This window comes from Hyperolius riggenbachi, chromosome 4 (genome assembly GCF_040937935.1).
Source record: "Hyperolius riggenbachi isolate aHypRig1 chromosome 4, aHypRig1.pri, whole genome shotgun sequence".
Taxonomy (NCBI): Eukaryota; Metazoa; Chordata; class Amphibia; order Anura; family Hyperoliidae; genus Hyperolius; species Hyperolius riggenbachi.
In genome coordinates this window covers 459718316-459735315 of record NC_090649.1, presented here as the reverse complement: position 1 = coordinate 459735315, position 17000 = coordinate 459718316, and the positions used below count along the sequence as shown (strand labels likewise).

At 48.6% G+C, this 17000-nt stretch overlaps 1 protein-coding gene across 8 annotated transcripts in view; it reads right to left on the bottom strand.

Moving 5' to 3' along the window:
* CDC42BPA (CDC42 binding protein kinase alpha) overlaps nucleotides 1-17000 on the bottom strand; it is a 275310-nt gene that overhangs the window by 53037 nt on the left and 205273 nt on the right. For all 8 annotated transcript variants that reach the window (XM_068232799.1, XM_068232801.1, XM_068232798.1 and 5 more), the window contains 4 exons: nucleotides 8874-8979; nucleotides 7718-7866; nucleotides 4391-4482; nucleotides 2705-2781 (listed from right to left, as the gene is read on the bottom strand). In XM_068232799.1, coding sequence (XP_068088900.1) covers nucleotides 2705-2781; nucleotides 4391-4482; nucleotides 7718-7866; nucleotides 8874-8979 — 424 coding nt within the window. The remainder of the gene's footprint in view (nucleotides 1-2704; nucleotides 2782-4390; nucleotides 4483-7717; nucleotides 7867-8873; nucleotides 8980-17000) is intronic.

The following is a 17000-nucleotide window of genomic DNA, read 5'->3' as shown; positions in this document are numbered from 1 at the left end:
TTTATGGACAGAAAAAGTGCTGCCAATAATGTAACAGGATGGCAAAAATACACTCCTGAGGGCCCAGGAGACTGCAATGGGCCTGTGAAACGGTTCTGTGGAGATCCATACTATACGGATACACCACCATTCTAAAGTAACATTCATAGCGTTAAAACAAAATGGCCGCCTATAAGCCATTTTGCCACTCTTCCTTTGTATCATGCATTTTATTCTATTCCATTTGTTGCCTTTATCACGGGAGGACGAGTAGACTAGTTAAACATATACAGTAGTGGCAGATGATCAAGGCAATAGATGGAATAGAATAACATGTATAACACACAGACGGCCATTTTGTTATAACGCATCAATTTGACTTCAGCTCCAGATTGGTTTGGCCCATTTGCAAACTGAGAATTCAGTTTTATAGAAGCTGATGAGATGATGGCCGGGTTTTGGGAACATGAATTTATGCGCTGGACAGGACAGGAGCAGCAGCGAGATAAGCAGCCAGCGGACATGCAGCAGAAGCAGCCAAGAGAAGCCGGACATGATCCATCTAAAACAAAGACATTTATACCACAGGCAGAAAGGGGGGAGCACACAAAGCAAGACAGCCTCTTACTCGTCTGCCTCTACTGGCCGGATTGCAGGACGGAGATCGCTTCAAGAGAGAGGAGACAGGTTACACACCGAGCGCTCGGCACCCCCACACACCACTACCTGGGTACAGGACTGTCACTACTTCCTTCTACAGCATGGCTCCTCCCACTAGCTCAGTCCCCAGACTTGCGGATTCCCACCGAGCACCCCCACAACACTACCTGGGCTAAAGACTGCCGCCAACTCCTTCTAAAACATGGCAACTTACACTGGCTCAGTCCCCAGACTTGCCGATTCCCACAAAGCACCCACACATCATTACCTGGGAAAAAGACTGCCGCTACCTCCTACAACATGGCACCTCACACTGGCTCAGTCCCCAGCCTCGCTCACTCTTAGCACCCACACACCACTACCTGGGCAAAAGACTGCCGCCAACTCCTTCTACACCATGGCACTGCACACTGGGCTCAGTTCCCAGACTGGCTCACTCTTGGCACCCGCACACCACTACCCGGGCAAGACTGCCGCCAACTCCTTCTACAATATGGCACCTCACACTGGCTCAGTCCCCAGACCCACTGACTCTTAGCACCTGCACACCACTGGCTCAGTCCCCAGACTCACTCTTAGCACCCGCACACCACTACCTGGGCAAAAGACTGCCGCCAACTCCTTCTACACCATGGCACCGCACACTGGCTCAGTCCCCAGACCCACAGACTCTTAGCACCCGCACACCACTGGCTCAGTCCCCAGACTCACTCTTAGCACCCGCACACCACTACCTGGGCAAGAGACTGCCGTCAACTCCTCCTACACCATGGCACCGCACACTGGCTCAGTCCCCAGACTGGTTCACTCTTGGCACCTGCACACCACTACCCGGGCAAGACTGCCGCCAACTCCTTCTACACCATGGCACCGCACACTGGCTCAGTCCCCAGACCCACAGACTCTTAGCACCCGCACACCACTGGCTCAGTCCCCAGACTCACTCTTAGCACCCGCACACCACTACCTGGGCAAGACTGCTGCTACCTCCTTCTACAACATGGCAACTTACACTTGCTCAGTCCCCAGACTGGTTCACTCTTGGCACCTGCACACCACTACCCTGGCAAGACTGCCGACAACTCCTTCTACAACATGGCACCTCACACTGGCTCAGTCCCCAGACTCACTCACTCTTAGCACCCGCACACCACTACCCTGGCAAGACTGCCGACCAAACTCCTTCTACAACATGGCACCTCACACTGGCTCAGTCCCCAGACTCACTCACTCTTAGCACCCGCACACACCACTACCCTGGCAAGACTGCCGACCAAACTCCTTCTACAACATGGCACCTCACACTGGCTCAGTCCCCAGACTCACTCGTTCTTAGCACCCGCACATCACTACCTGGGCAAGATTGCCGCTACCTCCTCCTACACCATGGCACCGCACACTGGCTCAGTCTTCAGACCCACTGACTCTTAGCACCCGCACACCACTGGCTCAGTCCCCAGACTGGCTCACTCTTAGCACCCGCACATCACTACCTGGGCAAGATTGCCGCTACCTCCTTCTACAACATGGCACCGCACACTGGCTCAGTCCTCAGACCCACTGACTCTTAGCACCCGCACACCACTACCCGGGCAAGATTGCCGCTACCTCCTTCTACAACACAGCATTTAACTGGCTTATTTCAGAATTTGCCTAAACATCCATAAAATCTGTATAAACTCAGAATAATCAGCATGTCATTGGCCACCCTTAGTACAGAACACAAAGAAGAATGCATTTCAGGGGACAGGAAGTGTCCCGCATTTCAGGGGACAGGAAGTGTCCCGCCACAAGAGGTAAAGACCACAAACAGGACATTACATACTAACGATGCACAAAAGGCAAGACAGTCAGCAGAAAAGAAGTGCCTGCTTAGAAGGCGTCACTTTCTGTAGCAACAAATCTGCATGATTAACGTTCACCATCAAAAACATTCAACAGACAAGAGTGTCACGGCCAGAGGTGGCCGCATGAAGGGATTTCACATTCTGCATCCCCTGCAGGTTGATTGAAGTAAGGACCGCCCCAAGCGGAGGACTCTGCTGCTGAGGCGTGGCAGACTTACCTCAAAGTTTTCTAGCACAGAAGTAGGTGCGTTCAGAAAGGCTAAGAAAGAGTTCTGGGATTCCTGATGTTTCACACCTGGAGAGGAAGAAAGAGAAAAATTGTGAATTCACCACAAATCTCCTCCCTGCTGATGAATAAGGCCTCTTTTCCACTATGAAACGCGATCGCATTTCAATTTCCACCATGCGATTGAGCTACTATACTCAGTATAGGAGAGCTCAATCGCATCCAAAACGCAGCAGGACGACGATTGTGCTTGGACCAAAATCAGATCACACTAATGGAAATTGCTACTGTCGTTTGCATTAGTTTAATGTACCTTGCGTTTTGCGATTGGAATCAAATTGCGAATCGCAGGGTAGTGGAAAAAGGCCCTAAACAGGAAACCTTCAGTTCCAATTCTTCATCAAGCACAACCAGCAATAATGCACAAGGAAAATCCTGACAGTGATCAGAATAATAAGGGAACAGAAATATGAGTCCTCTGGTGGTGTCCCTGTTATCTCGCCGCCGGTAGACTTGGGCACAGGATACAGCCGATATATGGCTGATCCTGCTGCTGCACAAGTCCCTGCGGTGTTAATTACTTTTCCCCCTCCAGGTCCACGTGGATGATGGGGAAAGATTTAATTCGGCTTCCAGCTATTGCTGGCGGCCGAATTACAGTGCTTCAAAAGTAACTTCAGCTCTGTCTTCTGACTACGCCGAAGTTAATCACTGAGCGCCGCTATAGCCGGAATTTCTATTACGGTCTATGGTGGTGCCAGCTGCGCCCAAATCTCCTGCGCTGTTATTACAGCGCTCCCTCTGGTGTGATTCTTGGTTGTAAGTTGCCTCCAAGTATCTGAAGAGAGACCAGCAGCCCAATGGTGCAATGTTGTCTGTGCAAACTGGTGTACTCATATATATAAGGGTGGGTTGGAACACTTGCAATCACCGTCAAGAGGATGCGGGAAAATGACCGTTCCGTAACCCAGGTCTGCTGCGCAGGTGCTGGTCGGTCGCACTCCTTGAGTTATTGGAAACACGTGCAATTTTGGACCCCGAAGAGGTTAAGGCTAATCTAAGAGTACTGTTGGAGGTGCTCTGAATATCTAATAATAATTATACAGTATATGTAAGTCAGGAATAGTCAAATCTTACCTCCTTCAAGGACAAACCACAAAAGGTCGGTAAAAATTTAATTCATGCACATTAGACAACGCGTTTTATGGGTGCTGGTCCACTTCCTCAGGTCAATACAAACTGCCTCAGTAGCAGTTCGCATGGGTGTAAGCCCCTCTATCGCCTCTAGTGCTCCACACTATTGTCGGTTTTGTACTATGTATATTGCTACGGTTTTTGTTGGCGCTATATCAATAAAAAAATTAAAATAAAAAGCCCTAGACACAACCACCATTTCAGGGGTAAAATGTTCGGGTCACTACAGTACAGCTTGTAAGTGGACCAAATGCAGTAGCCGCTACATTACCAAGGGGTATATACTTTCCATAATATTTGTATATTCACATCTCATTGACCAATATCTGTCTATAGCTCAAGGATAAGGCTCCTTTCGTTCGGTGCCGAAAAGTCGCATCGTGTCCCAATTATATGGTGAAGCATACAGCATTCCACTGGCCAGACTGACTGGAGGTGAAGTCTGTAGCAGTGCGCCCTCTAGTGTTTCCCCTTGTCCAGTTACCTTTCTCTGTTCGCAGTTCTTCAGTCTCCCACTTCAGCTTCTCTATCTCCGCCGCCAGATCCTGATTCCGCTTCTCGGATTCCTGCAGCTTACTAGAATGGGAGAAAGAGGAGGGCGGAGTCGTTTTCACAGCCCAAGAAAAAACTGTTCATGCAGTTGTGCCTGTTACTTTAACTGTTAAAGGGGAACCCCGTATAATGTTACTTTTGTAACGACATCTTTAAAAATGAAATCTTCCTTAAAATATTGTATAGCAGCAAAATGTTTTGTCTGGGCCCTTTCACACCAGAGGACTTTTTCGGCGTTTTAACGCCACAGCCGAAGTTGGCATTTTCTAAGGTAAAATGAAAGTCCATAGACTCATTTTACCTTTCACATCTAACTCGGCGTTTTGGAGCGTTGCGTTTCAACGCTCCCAGGAGCTTTTTCAGGGCTGTTTACAGCCGAAGTTGGCTGTTGGCGTTTCAATGATAGTCAATGGAAACCGCCAACTTCAGCGTTTTCAAAGCGTTTTCAAAGCGTTTTCCAGCTGACTTGTTCACTTATTTTTATAGAAAAAAAAAAAGGACGTTTTCATACGAGCTGTAAAACGCTTTGAAAACGCTATGTATTGTCATTAAGCAAAAGGCTGACTTTCAGCCTTTTCTACCGCAGCCTCTAGTGTGAAGGAGCCCTCAGCAGGCAAGTGTGCGAAACCCAGAGCTAACATTTGTGAACTATTGACCTTATCTAGTGAAGGACAATCAGAAGTATTGGAATTTATTTTAGGGGAGGAGACATTTTCAAATTATGCTAACATAGCAAAATGGTACCTTGCACTATTCTATCAATAGAGGGCTTTCTGAGATTCTGAGTCATGCACATGTGCCCAGCTTAAAGGACACCAGAAGCAAGAGGAACATGGTGGCTGCCATACTTATTTCCTTTTAAAGCATACCAGTTGCCTGGCAGTCCTGCTGATCTCTTTGGCTGCAGTAGTGTCTGAATCCCACACCTGAAAAAAGCATGCAGCTAGTCCAGTCTGGCTTCAGTCAGATCACCTGATCTGCATGCTTGAAAAACAAAAAAATGAAACCGAGAGCCCAATCTAGGTGTAGTAATTCAAATAATGAAGGTATAGTATATAGATAGACGGTATTATACTCACAAGTGTGGGTCACCACACAGGCAACCACTGAACAGGCAGGTGGGGATAATTATAACCTGACCCCACTGAGGTATAAAAAGTCACTCTCTGTAGACAGAAGAAGATGTAGTACAACCCTCCACCAAGGGTGGGCTAAATGAATAATGTAACAGGTATAACAGAGGCGCCAACAGTAACAAAAACAATTAAAATCCGTTTAAAAGGAGGGAAGTAGGGGGACTCGCCTCCCTCAGGTAAACAATGACCGGACAAAGTGAGCAGTTATTATAATAACAGTAGCATTTATTGAAACATCTCCAAGTGTGCACAATGCTACTGGTATTATAATAACGGATCATTTTGTCCGGTCATTGTGTACCTGAGGGAGGCGAGTCCCCCTACTTCCCTCCTTTTAAACGGATTTTAATAGTTTTTTTTATCCTCGTTGGCGCCTCCGTTATACCTGTTACATTATTGATCTGCATGCTTGTTCAGGGTCTATGGCTAAAAGTATTAGAGTCTGACAATCAGCATGACAGCCAGGCAATGTGCATTGTTTAAAAGTAGACAATTACGGCATCCTCCATATATCCCTATCACTTCAGGTGTGATTTAACTTAGCAAAATACAGAACAAAGAAGAACGGAAGTTCCCACAGTGCAATAGCTGCTGTACGTTACACAGCTGATGGGTAAGGGATATAGATGTACATTACACAGCCAATGGATGGCTGAGAAGGTATAGCCATACAATACACAGCCGATGGGGGGAGGGGTATAGGCGTACATTACACAGCCAATATATAGCCATAGAATACACAGCCGAATGGGGGAGAGGGTATAGGCGTACATTATACAGCCAATAGTACAGCCATACAATACACAGCTGATGGGGGAGGGGGTATAGGCGTACATTATACAGCCAATAGCACAGCCATAGAATACACAGCCGATGGGGGCCGGGGTATAGGCGTACATTATACAGCCAATATATAGCCATAGAATACACAGCCGAATGGGGGAGGGGGTATAGGCGTACATTATACAGCCAATAGTACAGCCATAGAATACACAGCCGATGGGGGGAGGGGTATAGGCGTACATTATACAGCCAATAGTACAGCCATAGAATACACAGCCGATGGGGGAGGGGTATAGGCGTACATTACACAGCCAATATATAGCCATAGAATACACAGCCGAATGGGGGAGGGGGTATAGCCATAGAATACACAGCCGATGGGGGAGGGGTATAGGCGTACATTACACAGCCAATAGTACAGCCATAGAATACACAGCCGATGGGGGGAGGGGTATAGGCGTACATTACACAGCCAATATATAGCCATAGAATACACAGCCGAATGGGGGAGGGGGTATAGCCATAGAATACACAGCCGATGGGGGAGGGGGTATAGGCGTACATTATACAGCCAATAGTACAGCCATAGAATACACAGCCGATGGGGGGAGGGGTATAGGCGTACATTATACAGCCAATAGTACAGCCATAGAATACACAGCCGATGGGGGCGGGGGTATAGGCGTACATTATACAGCCAATAGTACAGCCATAGAATACACAGCCGATGGGGGCGGGGGTATAGGCGTACATTATACAGCCAATAGTACAGCCATAGAATACACAGCCGATGGGGGCGGGGGTATAGGCGTACATTACACAGCCAATAGTACAGCCATAGAATACACAGCCGAATGGGGGAGGGGGTATAGGCGTACATTACACAGCCAATAGTACAGCCATAGAATACACAGCCGATGGGGGAGGGGTATAGGCGTACATTACACAGCCAATAGTACAGCCATAGAATACACAGCCGATGGGGGAGGGGTATAGGCGTACATTACACAGCCAATAGTACAGCCATAGAATACACAGACGATGGGGGAGGGGTATAGGCGTACATTACACAGCCAATAGTACAGCCATAGAATACACAGCCGAATGGGGGAGGGGGTATAGGCATACATTACACAGCCAATGGTATAGCCATACAATACACAGCCAATGGTATAGCCATACAATACACAGCCAATGGGGAGGGGTATAGGCATACATTACACAGCCAATAGTAAAGCCATACAATACACAGCCGATAGGGGCGGGGGTATAGGCGTACATTACACAGCCAATGGTATAGCCATACAATACACAGCCGATGGGGGAGGGGTGGTACGTACCATTCTGTTGCAATGATGGCCGCCTTGGCCTTGTTCAGCTCATCCTGGATGGTTTGTTTGGCTCTTATCTCAGCGTCCAGAGCGGACTGCAGCTCCAGCCTGGCCGACATGTCCAGCTTCGCAAACCGCCGCATCTTCCAAGGCATGTCCTGCGGCAGAGAAAAGAGAATGCAGCTAGTCCAAAGCCTGTCGGTTCTGTCAGATTTTAACTGCTTACTTTTTTTTCGCTGGAGTGGTCCTTTAAGGCCATAAAATGAAGGAACAGTGGAAACAGCTGTGACCCAGTAACAGAAATTCACCATCATAACTTAAAAGCAGGGATTCAGAACCTTAAAAACATCTATATAGGACAATCCATGCTCCTCTGTTTCCCTCTGGTGAATGGCCTAGGTCAGTGATCTGCAAACTTGTCTCTCCAGCTGTTAAGAAACTACAAGTCCCACAATGCATTGCAGGAATCTGACAGCCACAGTCATGATTCATAAAGGCAAATGCACTGTGGGACTTGTAGTTCCTTAAAGATACATTGAAGTCTAAAAAAAAAACCATTTTTTTATTTAACAAGAGTGTTTAATATGTTTGCCCTAACTAAACCGCCGCATTCCCAACGCTGTACACTATCTAAATCCCCCCTAACTCGCCCTCCCTCTCCCCTGCAAAATCCACAACTTTCTTGGTCGTGGATTTTGCTGCCCTAAGCGCTTCCGTGTGAGGCAGAGCTATGAGCTGCAGCCCTGCCTCACACGCGTCTGTCAGCGGCGGACCTCCACCTCTTCCCCGCCCCTCTCAGTGAAGGAAGACTGAGAGGGGCGGGGGAGAGGCGGCGATCCAGGCTAACAGACGCGCTGAGAGGCAGAGCTGTGGCTCATAGCTCTGCCTCTCACGGAAGCGCTGCCCGGATTGCCCCCCCCGGGGAGTTAGGGGGGGATTTAGTTACATTAGAGCGGCGAGGATGCAGCGGTTTAGTTAGGGGAATCATATTAAACATATTTGTTAAAAAGATGGTTTTTTTGAGACTTCAGAGTCTCTGACAGCTGGAGAGCCAAGTTTGCAGATCACTGGCCTGGGTCAATATGATGCAATAGCAACAAACCACCTCTGAGGGGCAGTAAATAACCTACTAAAGGAGAGTGTTCATCATTATGGTGGTTCCTACCGTGGCTCGAGCCCCCAAACTGGAATTCTTCAGGGTCTCCAGTTCCTCTGTCATCTTAGAAGCCAAGGCCTGGAGATAGCCCCTTGCGTCCTTCTCATCGCTCACCCTGAGAGGAAGGGGAGAAACAATACACCTTTAGAGCAGTTATAACAGTACAAGCGGCAACACAGATATAAAAATACATGTTATTTGTACACATCTGAGGCACACATTTTGTGACATCAGATTTCACATTCATGCTAACTGATGCAGTAAAAACTGCATGAGGCAATGGCTTTCTGTTCCAAACATATGCCCAGGAGAGTCATATGCAAGCGACTACTGTTTGCAGGTGGAAAGAAACGTATTTCCCACAATGCAACAAGGTTCATAGACGGCAAACTGTCAGGACCATGGTCTTGATATCACACTGTGGGAGGGGTTTTCACCACAATATCAGCCATACAGACCCCCCTGATGATCCGTTTGAGAAAAGGTAAAGATTTCTCGTGGGAAAGGGGGTATCAGCTCCATTCAGGCAAAAAACAGCGCTAGACATTTAAGCACATCCAGCGCCGCCATTGGACGTAATGTAAATTACGGCTAGAGCGCCAGTCAGTAATTTGGTCGCTATTAAAAGACGGAGCCCAAATTCCGATGTAAATAGCGTAATTTGGCCACCAGCAATAGCTGGCAGCCAAATTACATCTTACCCCCGGAGTCAATGGCGGCCTGGAGGGGGAATAGCAATTAACGCCACCGGAACTTTTGCAGGAGCAGGGTGAGCTGGTGTTTTGGCTTCACCCTGCGCCCAATTTTCATGGTGCCTTAATTACATGAACACTTATCAGCTACTGATTGGGACGAAGGTCAATCCTGGGTTAAAGTTCCTCTCTAAAGAGAATCCAAGGCGGGTATTTTAAATCTCAAGAATACACAGAGGCATGTCCTGTGCATGATCACATGCCTCGGTGTCTCTCTATTGCCGCCTCTAGTCTCTCCCCCCCCCCCCCCCCCCCCGGATCTGCTGTGCCCCCCTGAAAAAAGTACCAGGCTAGTGACAATCTGTTTGTCGCTAGCCTTCTATTTACCTGCAGCCTGTGATTTATTTTGGGGTCCCTTGCCTCTGTTCCCCGCCGCTGCCCGCCTACGTGAACTTCTTCCAATGGGAAGCTAAGCCACGACCCAGGAAGTACCTCCCAGGTTGTGGGTTAGCTTCCGATTGGAAGAAGCTCATGGAGGCGGGCAGCGAGGAGGACAGAGGTGGGGGAGCACAGATAGAATGACAGGCTGCAGGTTATTACAAGGTTAGGCTAGCGACAAGCAGATTGTCACTAGCCTAGTGCTTTTTTCCTTTTTTCAGGGGGGCACAGCAGACCTGCAGGGGGGGGGGGGGGCTAGAGGGGGCAATACAGAGACACAGGCATGTGATTATGCACAGAACATGCCTCTGTGTTCTCTTGAGATTTAAAATACCTGCCTCGGATTCTCTTTAAGCGTAAACAAACAACAGGAGACCGAATGCTAATTCACTTCTGCATGTATTATGTATAAATACTTTTCCGTGATCACACACAGTCCCCTTACATTGCACAAACACATTTAAAACACACGCCACACTGATTTCACACTATTCTAGGCCCTCTTATTGCACTATTTGGGCTATATGACTTGTATCACGTTCACCCCCCCTAATATACAGCTCCAATTTCCAAGCTTGGATTATAGATTATAATTTAGTGCAGATCTTCACTGACGACCAGCAGTGTAAATCACGTGCTAAAAAGAAACCGTAACCAAGAATTGAACTTCATCCCAATCAGTAGCTGATACCCCTTTCCCATGAGAATGTATTACCTATTGTCAAACGGATGATCAGGGGGGTCTGTATGGCTAATATTGTGGTGAAACCCCTCCCACAGTGTGATGTCAGGAATATGGTCCTGGCAGTTTCCTGTCTGTGAACCTCACTGCATTGTGGAAAATAACAGCTGTTTACAGCTGGGTCCAACTGCCCAAAAAGCAAACAGCATCTCCTTCCACTGACATCACCTGCCAGCAGTAAAAATGTCACCATGTGATAAATGTCAGAATGTAAATCAGGGAGAGGAAAGATTTTACAATGGGAAAAAACTGACTGAATCAATCATACATAATTATTGTAAAAATGAAGCACTTTATTATTTTCACTGGAGTTCCTCTTTAAGGTCCTGCCTATAAAGCAACATTGTTATTTAGGTAGTGTGCATAAAAGTATTGGTGAGGATGTCAGTGTGCCTTACAGCTGGATGCTCATTAAGCTATATTGTCTCAGCAAAACCGCAGTCGCACTGTGTTGAGTCTACATTTGCAGTTCCCAAACACAGCTGCCATCTGTCTGGGCAGCGGGGATGGTCAATGAGGTGTTAATAATTCCCAATTGATCCAAGCTTACTTCGTTTGGACTGCCCAAGGTCACTGCTACAGCGGACATGAACTCAGAACTTCCTCTCTGCTCTAAAATATAAGCAACAGCATAATAACCTTTAAAGAAAAATATTTCTTTGTTACAGCTGATACAAATCCTGCAATAAATCTGCAGTGTGTCTACTTCCTGCTTTCATGGATGCAGACATAGGGTTACCATGCTGTGTTTACAAGTTAGCTGCTCTGCCGTGGCAGCCAGCTGACACAGCTGAGATCAACTTAGATTTATACCCTGATTGTATAACAGTTTGCTACCTCTCTGTTTGTTGCCCCTTGTTTACAATGTATGTATCCCTATTTATTGTCCAGCCCTGCGTAATATGGTCGGCACTTTATAAATACAATAAATAATAATAATAGCTTGTGATTCATCACAGATGAGGGGGAATTAGACAGGCTAAACTCTCTAAATACATACAGGGTGTATTTCTCTAGGTTGTCCTTTCGTCCTGCGCAAGAGTTCAGGTCCATTTTCAGCAGTTTAAGTTTACAAAGCGCAAGCACTGTGACAGGTACACTTTATATCTCCCTGATTTATAAGGGGGGCAGTTATAGGCTGTATTCTGGGAGGTGACATCACTGGCTGACAGGGTACAGAAGACAGGAGCGCAGCACATCCTCCAGACTCCTCTCCCTGCTATCAGTGCTGCACAGCTGTAACCCATAAGGCATTGCCCCGGGGAAATTCCTCCTGTATTACTGTATGAGGCTGCCAGGCGTCCTGCAGGGAAATGGTTAAGGCTGAGATCTTCAGCTTGGCTCCCGTCCAGCAGGACAGGCCCTCTGATTACTGCATGTCCACAGCAGCCGGGACCAGAGGGCTGAGACAGCTTCCCAAAACTTTGTCCAAATATGGACAATGGAGATGGGCTGTGTACACAGGCCACCTTCCCATAAAAAGACAACTTTACTGCCCCAGTGGCAGCGCTGACAGCCGCGTATACAGACTGGGATCACATAAACAGCCAACGCGTCCGCACCGATACAGCCACTCCCAGCGGAACGAGGGTTACTGGGGATTCCAAAATCCCTTCCTCTTCCATCATGCAATTATTAGTTGTGCTTCTGAAAATAGGAATGTGCCTTCTGTTGTTTACATGCAGTAGAATGCACAAAAGCCACATTTCTTTACCAGCCATTATGGTAAGGTCTAGGAGATCTCATGGAAAAGCATGTGATAGATATGCAGTTCTCTGATTTGCTAGTCATGATCATGTGCTAAAGCAGGATGTGATCACTGCAAATCAGAGCTTTGCAAATCTGTCAGGTGATCAAACAAATCACATGCTTCTCCATGAGTTCTCCTAGACATGACCATCATTACCAGCCGCTTCCTGTTCCAGCAACACACTCCAACTTCACCTTCATACGTCTCCCCAGCCACCTTCTGCTCTGCTCCTGCTTACTTGCTCCACTCTGCTCTTGCTGAATACTCCAACTCCACTTTCATATGTCTCCCCCCCTACTTTATGGTCTACTACTGCTTCCCTGCTCCACTCTGCTCCTGCTAAACACTCCAAAACTCCACCTTCATATGTCTTCACAGCCACTTCCTACTCTGCTACAGCTGCCCTGCTCCACTCTGCTCCTGTTAACCACTCAAACTCCATCTTCATGTCTCCCCAGCCACTCCCTGCTGCTCTGCTACAGCTTTTCTTCTCCACTCTGCTCCAGGTAAACACTCCAAATCCATCTTCAACTCTTCCACTAGGGGAGCCAGAATGCGGATGTCGTCAGGATTTTCACTACTATCTTAACCCCCTCCCTACCACTATGCTTGACGTGAACATTCTTGCAGCCTATTTTCCATCTTAATGGCTGCACGTTCCAGGTAAGCAGCTATTTCTGCGCTCACATGTGAGTTTGCAGCCTCGGCATGCAGAATGACCAAAATCCAATTAGTTGTTATCTCTGTTCTCTATCGCCAGAATGATACCCGCTTTTACAGTAATTTTCCTGGCGTCGGCATCAGAAAAACTTCCTACATCTATATATTGCTGCATATTGGTATGTAGCCCCGCCCTCCCAGTGATGTCACAAGCCTGTGATGTTTAGCTTTGGGGAATTCTCCTCCCGGAACATTCTGGGAGAGCAGGCATTATTTTCACTGGCTTTGGAATTCTCAGAAACAAACCTTCCACAGAGTTGCACCTGACAGGACTAAACATCTCCACCTATAATAGATTTCAGAATTTAAAGAGTAACTGTTAGGCATAAAATCCAAAAAAAAGTTCTCTACCAGAAGCTGTTAAATATGGACAATTTGTGCTATCCAGGCAATTGAAAGGCTTAAAATCAATCTTACTCTTTTTGTCAGTAATTTATCTCTTTCCTAGGCCTCAGGCTCTTACAGCGTACGCACGCCCGCAGAAGAGAAGTTGCAGTGCATACTAACTCTATCCCTCCCACTCTCCCCGCCCACACCTCTTCTTGTCTCTGATTGGCCGCCTTGTCTCCTTCAGTAGTCACAGGCAGCCAGCTGCTACGATGCAGGGAAGGGGGCCAGCACCTGCCCTCGGCCCCCCTCCTTTAGTGTGCCATGCCTGCCCCTCTCAACTCCAGCCGAAAATCTGCCTCCCTTGCATCCCCCATCGGCATCTCCTCCTCGCACTATTACTGAGCACAGTGGGGAGGAATAAAGGTAGTGCACAGAGACTCACCTACCAATGGTTCCAGGCGTTGGAGTTCCCATCTATACACTGCACTTCCTCCGGTGGTAGTGCAGAGCTTATAGATGGGAACTCCAGCGCTTGGAACCATTAGTAGGTGAGTCTGTGTGCACCACCTTTATTCCTCCCCGCTGTGCTCAGTAATGGGGAGGGGAGGAGAAGGGATGCGGAGGGGGGAAGTTTCAGCCTGTGGGACCAAGATGGCCCCTGCCACAATCAACATTCTCCTCATTTACAATGGTTAACATCTTTGAAATCAAGACGTGGACAGTACAACACATCTGCTGTGTAAGTAGAGCATGTAATTATCTACCTGCATGTGTGTTTTTTTTCCAGGCATTCCAGGCTAATAGTTGCTCTTTAAGTCCGTGACTAAATGATTTATAAATGAGTATAGTAAAAAAAAAGCTATTTTATTCATTATACTATTTTCACTAAAGTTTCTCTGTAAAGGCACTGCCATATTATAACTGTGCCGATAAAGATTTGAGGCGGTAAATGGCATCAATAAGCAGCTGGTCCAGTGTGAAGACAGGAGATGATATCTTCAACCACAGAGACATTATGGAACAGCTATCTGCTGAGGAATGTTCTGGGGAAGAATGTTCTGCTGTCCTGGGACTGCAGTGAAGATATATGGTCCTTACTGTGGAAGATAAGGTCACAGAAAGTCCAGAGAAGGTCTGTGCCCACCATACGGGCCTCTTCCAGCGAGCAACACGCCCACCACAGTGGTGAAGGCCTAGCGATGACATGCTCACCAGAGTGTGAAGGCCTAGCGACAACTCGCCCGCCACTGAGTGTGAAGGCCTAGCGACAACTCGCCTGCCACGGAGTCTGAAGGCCTAGCGACAACACGCCCGCCACAGAGTGTGAAGGCTTAGCAAAAACTCGTCCGCCTAGGAGCTTGAAGGCCTCGCAACAACTCGCCCGCCACGGAGCGCGAAGGTGACCACACTCCCACCACAGAGTGTGAAGGCCTATTGTGAACACGCCCATTACAGAGAGTGAAGGCCTAGTCAAAACACTCCCACCACAGAGTGTGAAGGCCTAGCGACAACCCACCCATCACAGAGTGTGAAGGCCTAGGGACAACATGCCCGCCACAGAGTGTGAAGGCCTAGCGACAACACGCCCGCCACAGAGTGTGAAGGCCTAGCGACAACACACCCGCCACAGAGTGTGAAGGCTTAGCAAAAACTCGCCAGCCTAGGAGCTTGAAGGCCTCGCAACAACTCGCCCGCCACGGAGCGCGAAGGTGACCACACTCCCACCACAGAGTGTGAAGGCCTATTGAGAACACGCCCATCACAGAGTGTGAAGGCCTAGTCAAAACACTCCCACCACAGAGTGTGAAGGCCTAGCGACAACACACCCATCACAGAGTGTGAAGGCCTAGGGACAACACGCCCGCCACAGAGTGTGAAGGCCTAGGGACAACACGCCCGCCACAGAGTGTTAAGGCCTAGGGACAACACGCCCGCCACAGAGTGGGAAGGCCTGGTGACAACACTCCCACCACGGAGTGTGAAGGCTTAGCAAAAACTCGCAAGCCTAGGAGCTTAAAGGCCTAGCGACAACTCTTGCCACGGAGCGCAAAGGTGACAACACTCCCATCACAGAGTGTGAAGGCCTAGTGACAACACTCCCATCACAGAGTGTGAAGGCCTAGTGACAACACTCCCATCACAGAGTGTGAAGGCCTAGTGACAACACTCCCATCACAGAGTGTGAAGGCCTAGTGACAACACTCCCATCACAGAGTGTGAAGGCCTAGTGACAACACTCCTATCACAGAGTGTGAAGGCCTAGCGAGAACACGCCCATCACAGGGTGCGAAGGCCTAGCGACAACACGCTCGCCACGGAGTATGAAGGCCTAGGAACAACTCGCCCGCCACAGAGTGTGAAGGCTTAGGAACAACTCGCCCGCCACAGAGCGTGAAGGCCTAGTGACAACACGCCCGCCACAGAGCGTGAAGGCCTAGTGACAAAACGCCCGCCACGGAGTATGAAAGCCTAGCCACAACACTCCTACCACAGAGTGTGAAGGCCTAGTGACAACACTCCCACCACAGGGTGCGAAGGCCTAGCGACGACATGCCCGCCACGGAGTATGAAAACCTAGTGACAACACGCCTACCACAGAGTGTGAAGGCCTAGTGACAACACGTCCACCACAGAGTGTGAAGGCCTAGCCACAACATGCCCACCCCAGAGTGTGAAGGCCTAGCCACAACATGCCCACCACAGAGTGTGAAGGCCTAGCCACAACACGCCCCCCACAGAGTGTGAAGGCCTAGCCACAACATGCCCACCCCAGAGTGTGAAGGCCTAGCCACAACATGCCCACCACAGAGTGTGAAGGCCTAGCCACAACACGCCCCCCACAGAGTGTGAAGGCCTAGCCACAACATGCCCACCACAGAGTGTGAAGGCCTAGCCACAACATGCCCACCACAGAGTGTGAAGGCCTAGCCACAACATGCCCACCAAAAAAGTGTGAAGGCCTAGCCACAACACGCCCACCACAGAGTGTGAAGGCCTAGCGACAACACGCCCACCACAGAGTGTGAAGGCCTAGCCACAACATGCCCACCACAGAGTGTGAAGGCCTAGCGACAACACGCCCACCACAGAGTGTGAAGGCCTAGCGACAACACGCCCACCAAAAAAGTGTGAAGACCTAGCCACAACACGCCCACCACAGAGAGTGGAGGCCTAGGGACAACACGCCCACCACAGAGTGTGAAGGCCTAGCGACAACACGCCCACCACAGAGTGTGAAGGCCTAGCGACAACACAAGCCTAAGCAAAAGTTTCCTTCTCTTTGTTTTGTATAGCCAACGGAAAAATTGGGGTGCGCAGCATCAAGAGGCTGAATCCTGAAAGATTTCATACTGAAATCGATCAGGAATCAGCCTGCAGTGTATGGGCAGCCAGCAGATCTCTCTGGTCAGTATCAATCAGATAGAGATCCGTCTCTTGGTCGAATCTGCCCATCATCAACCAGA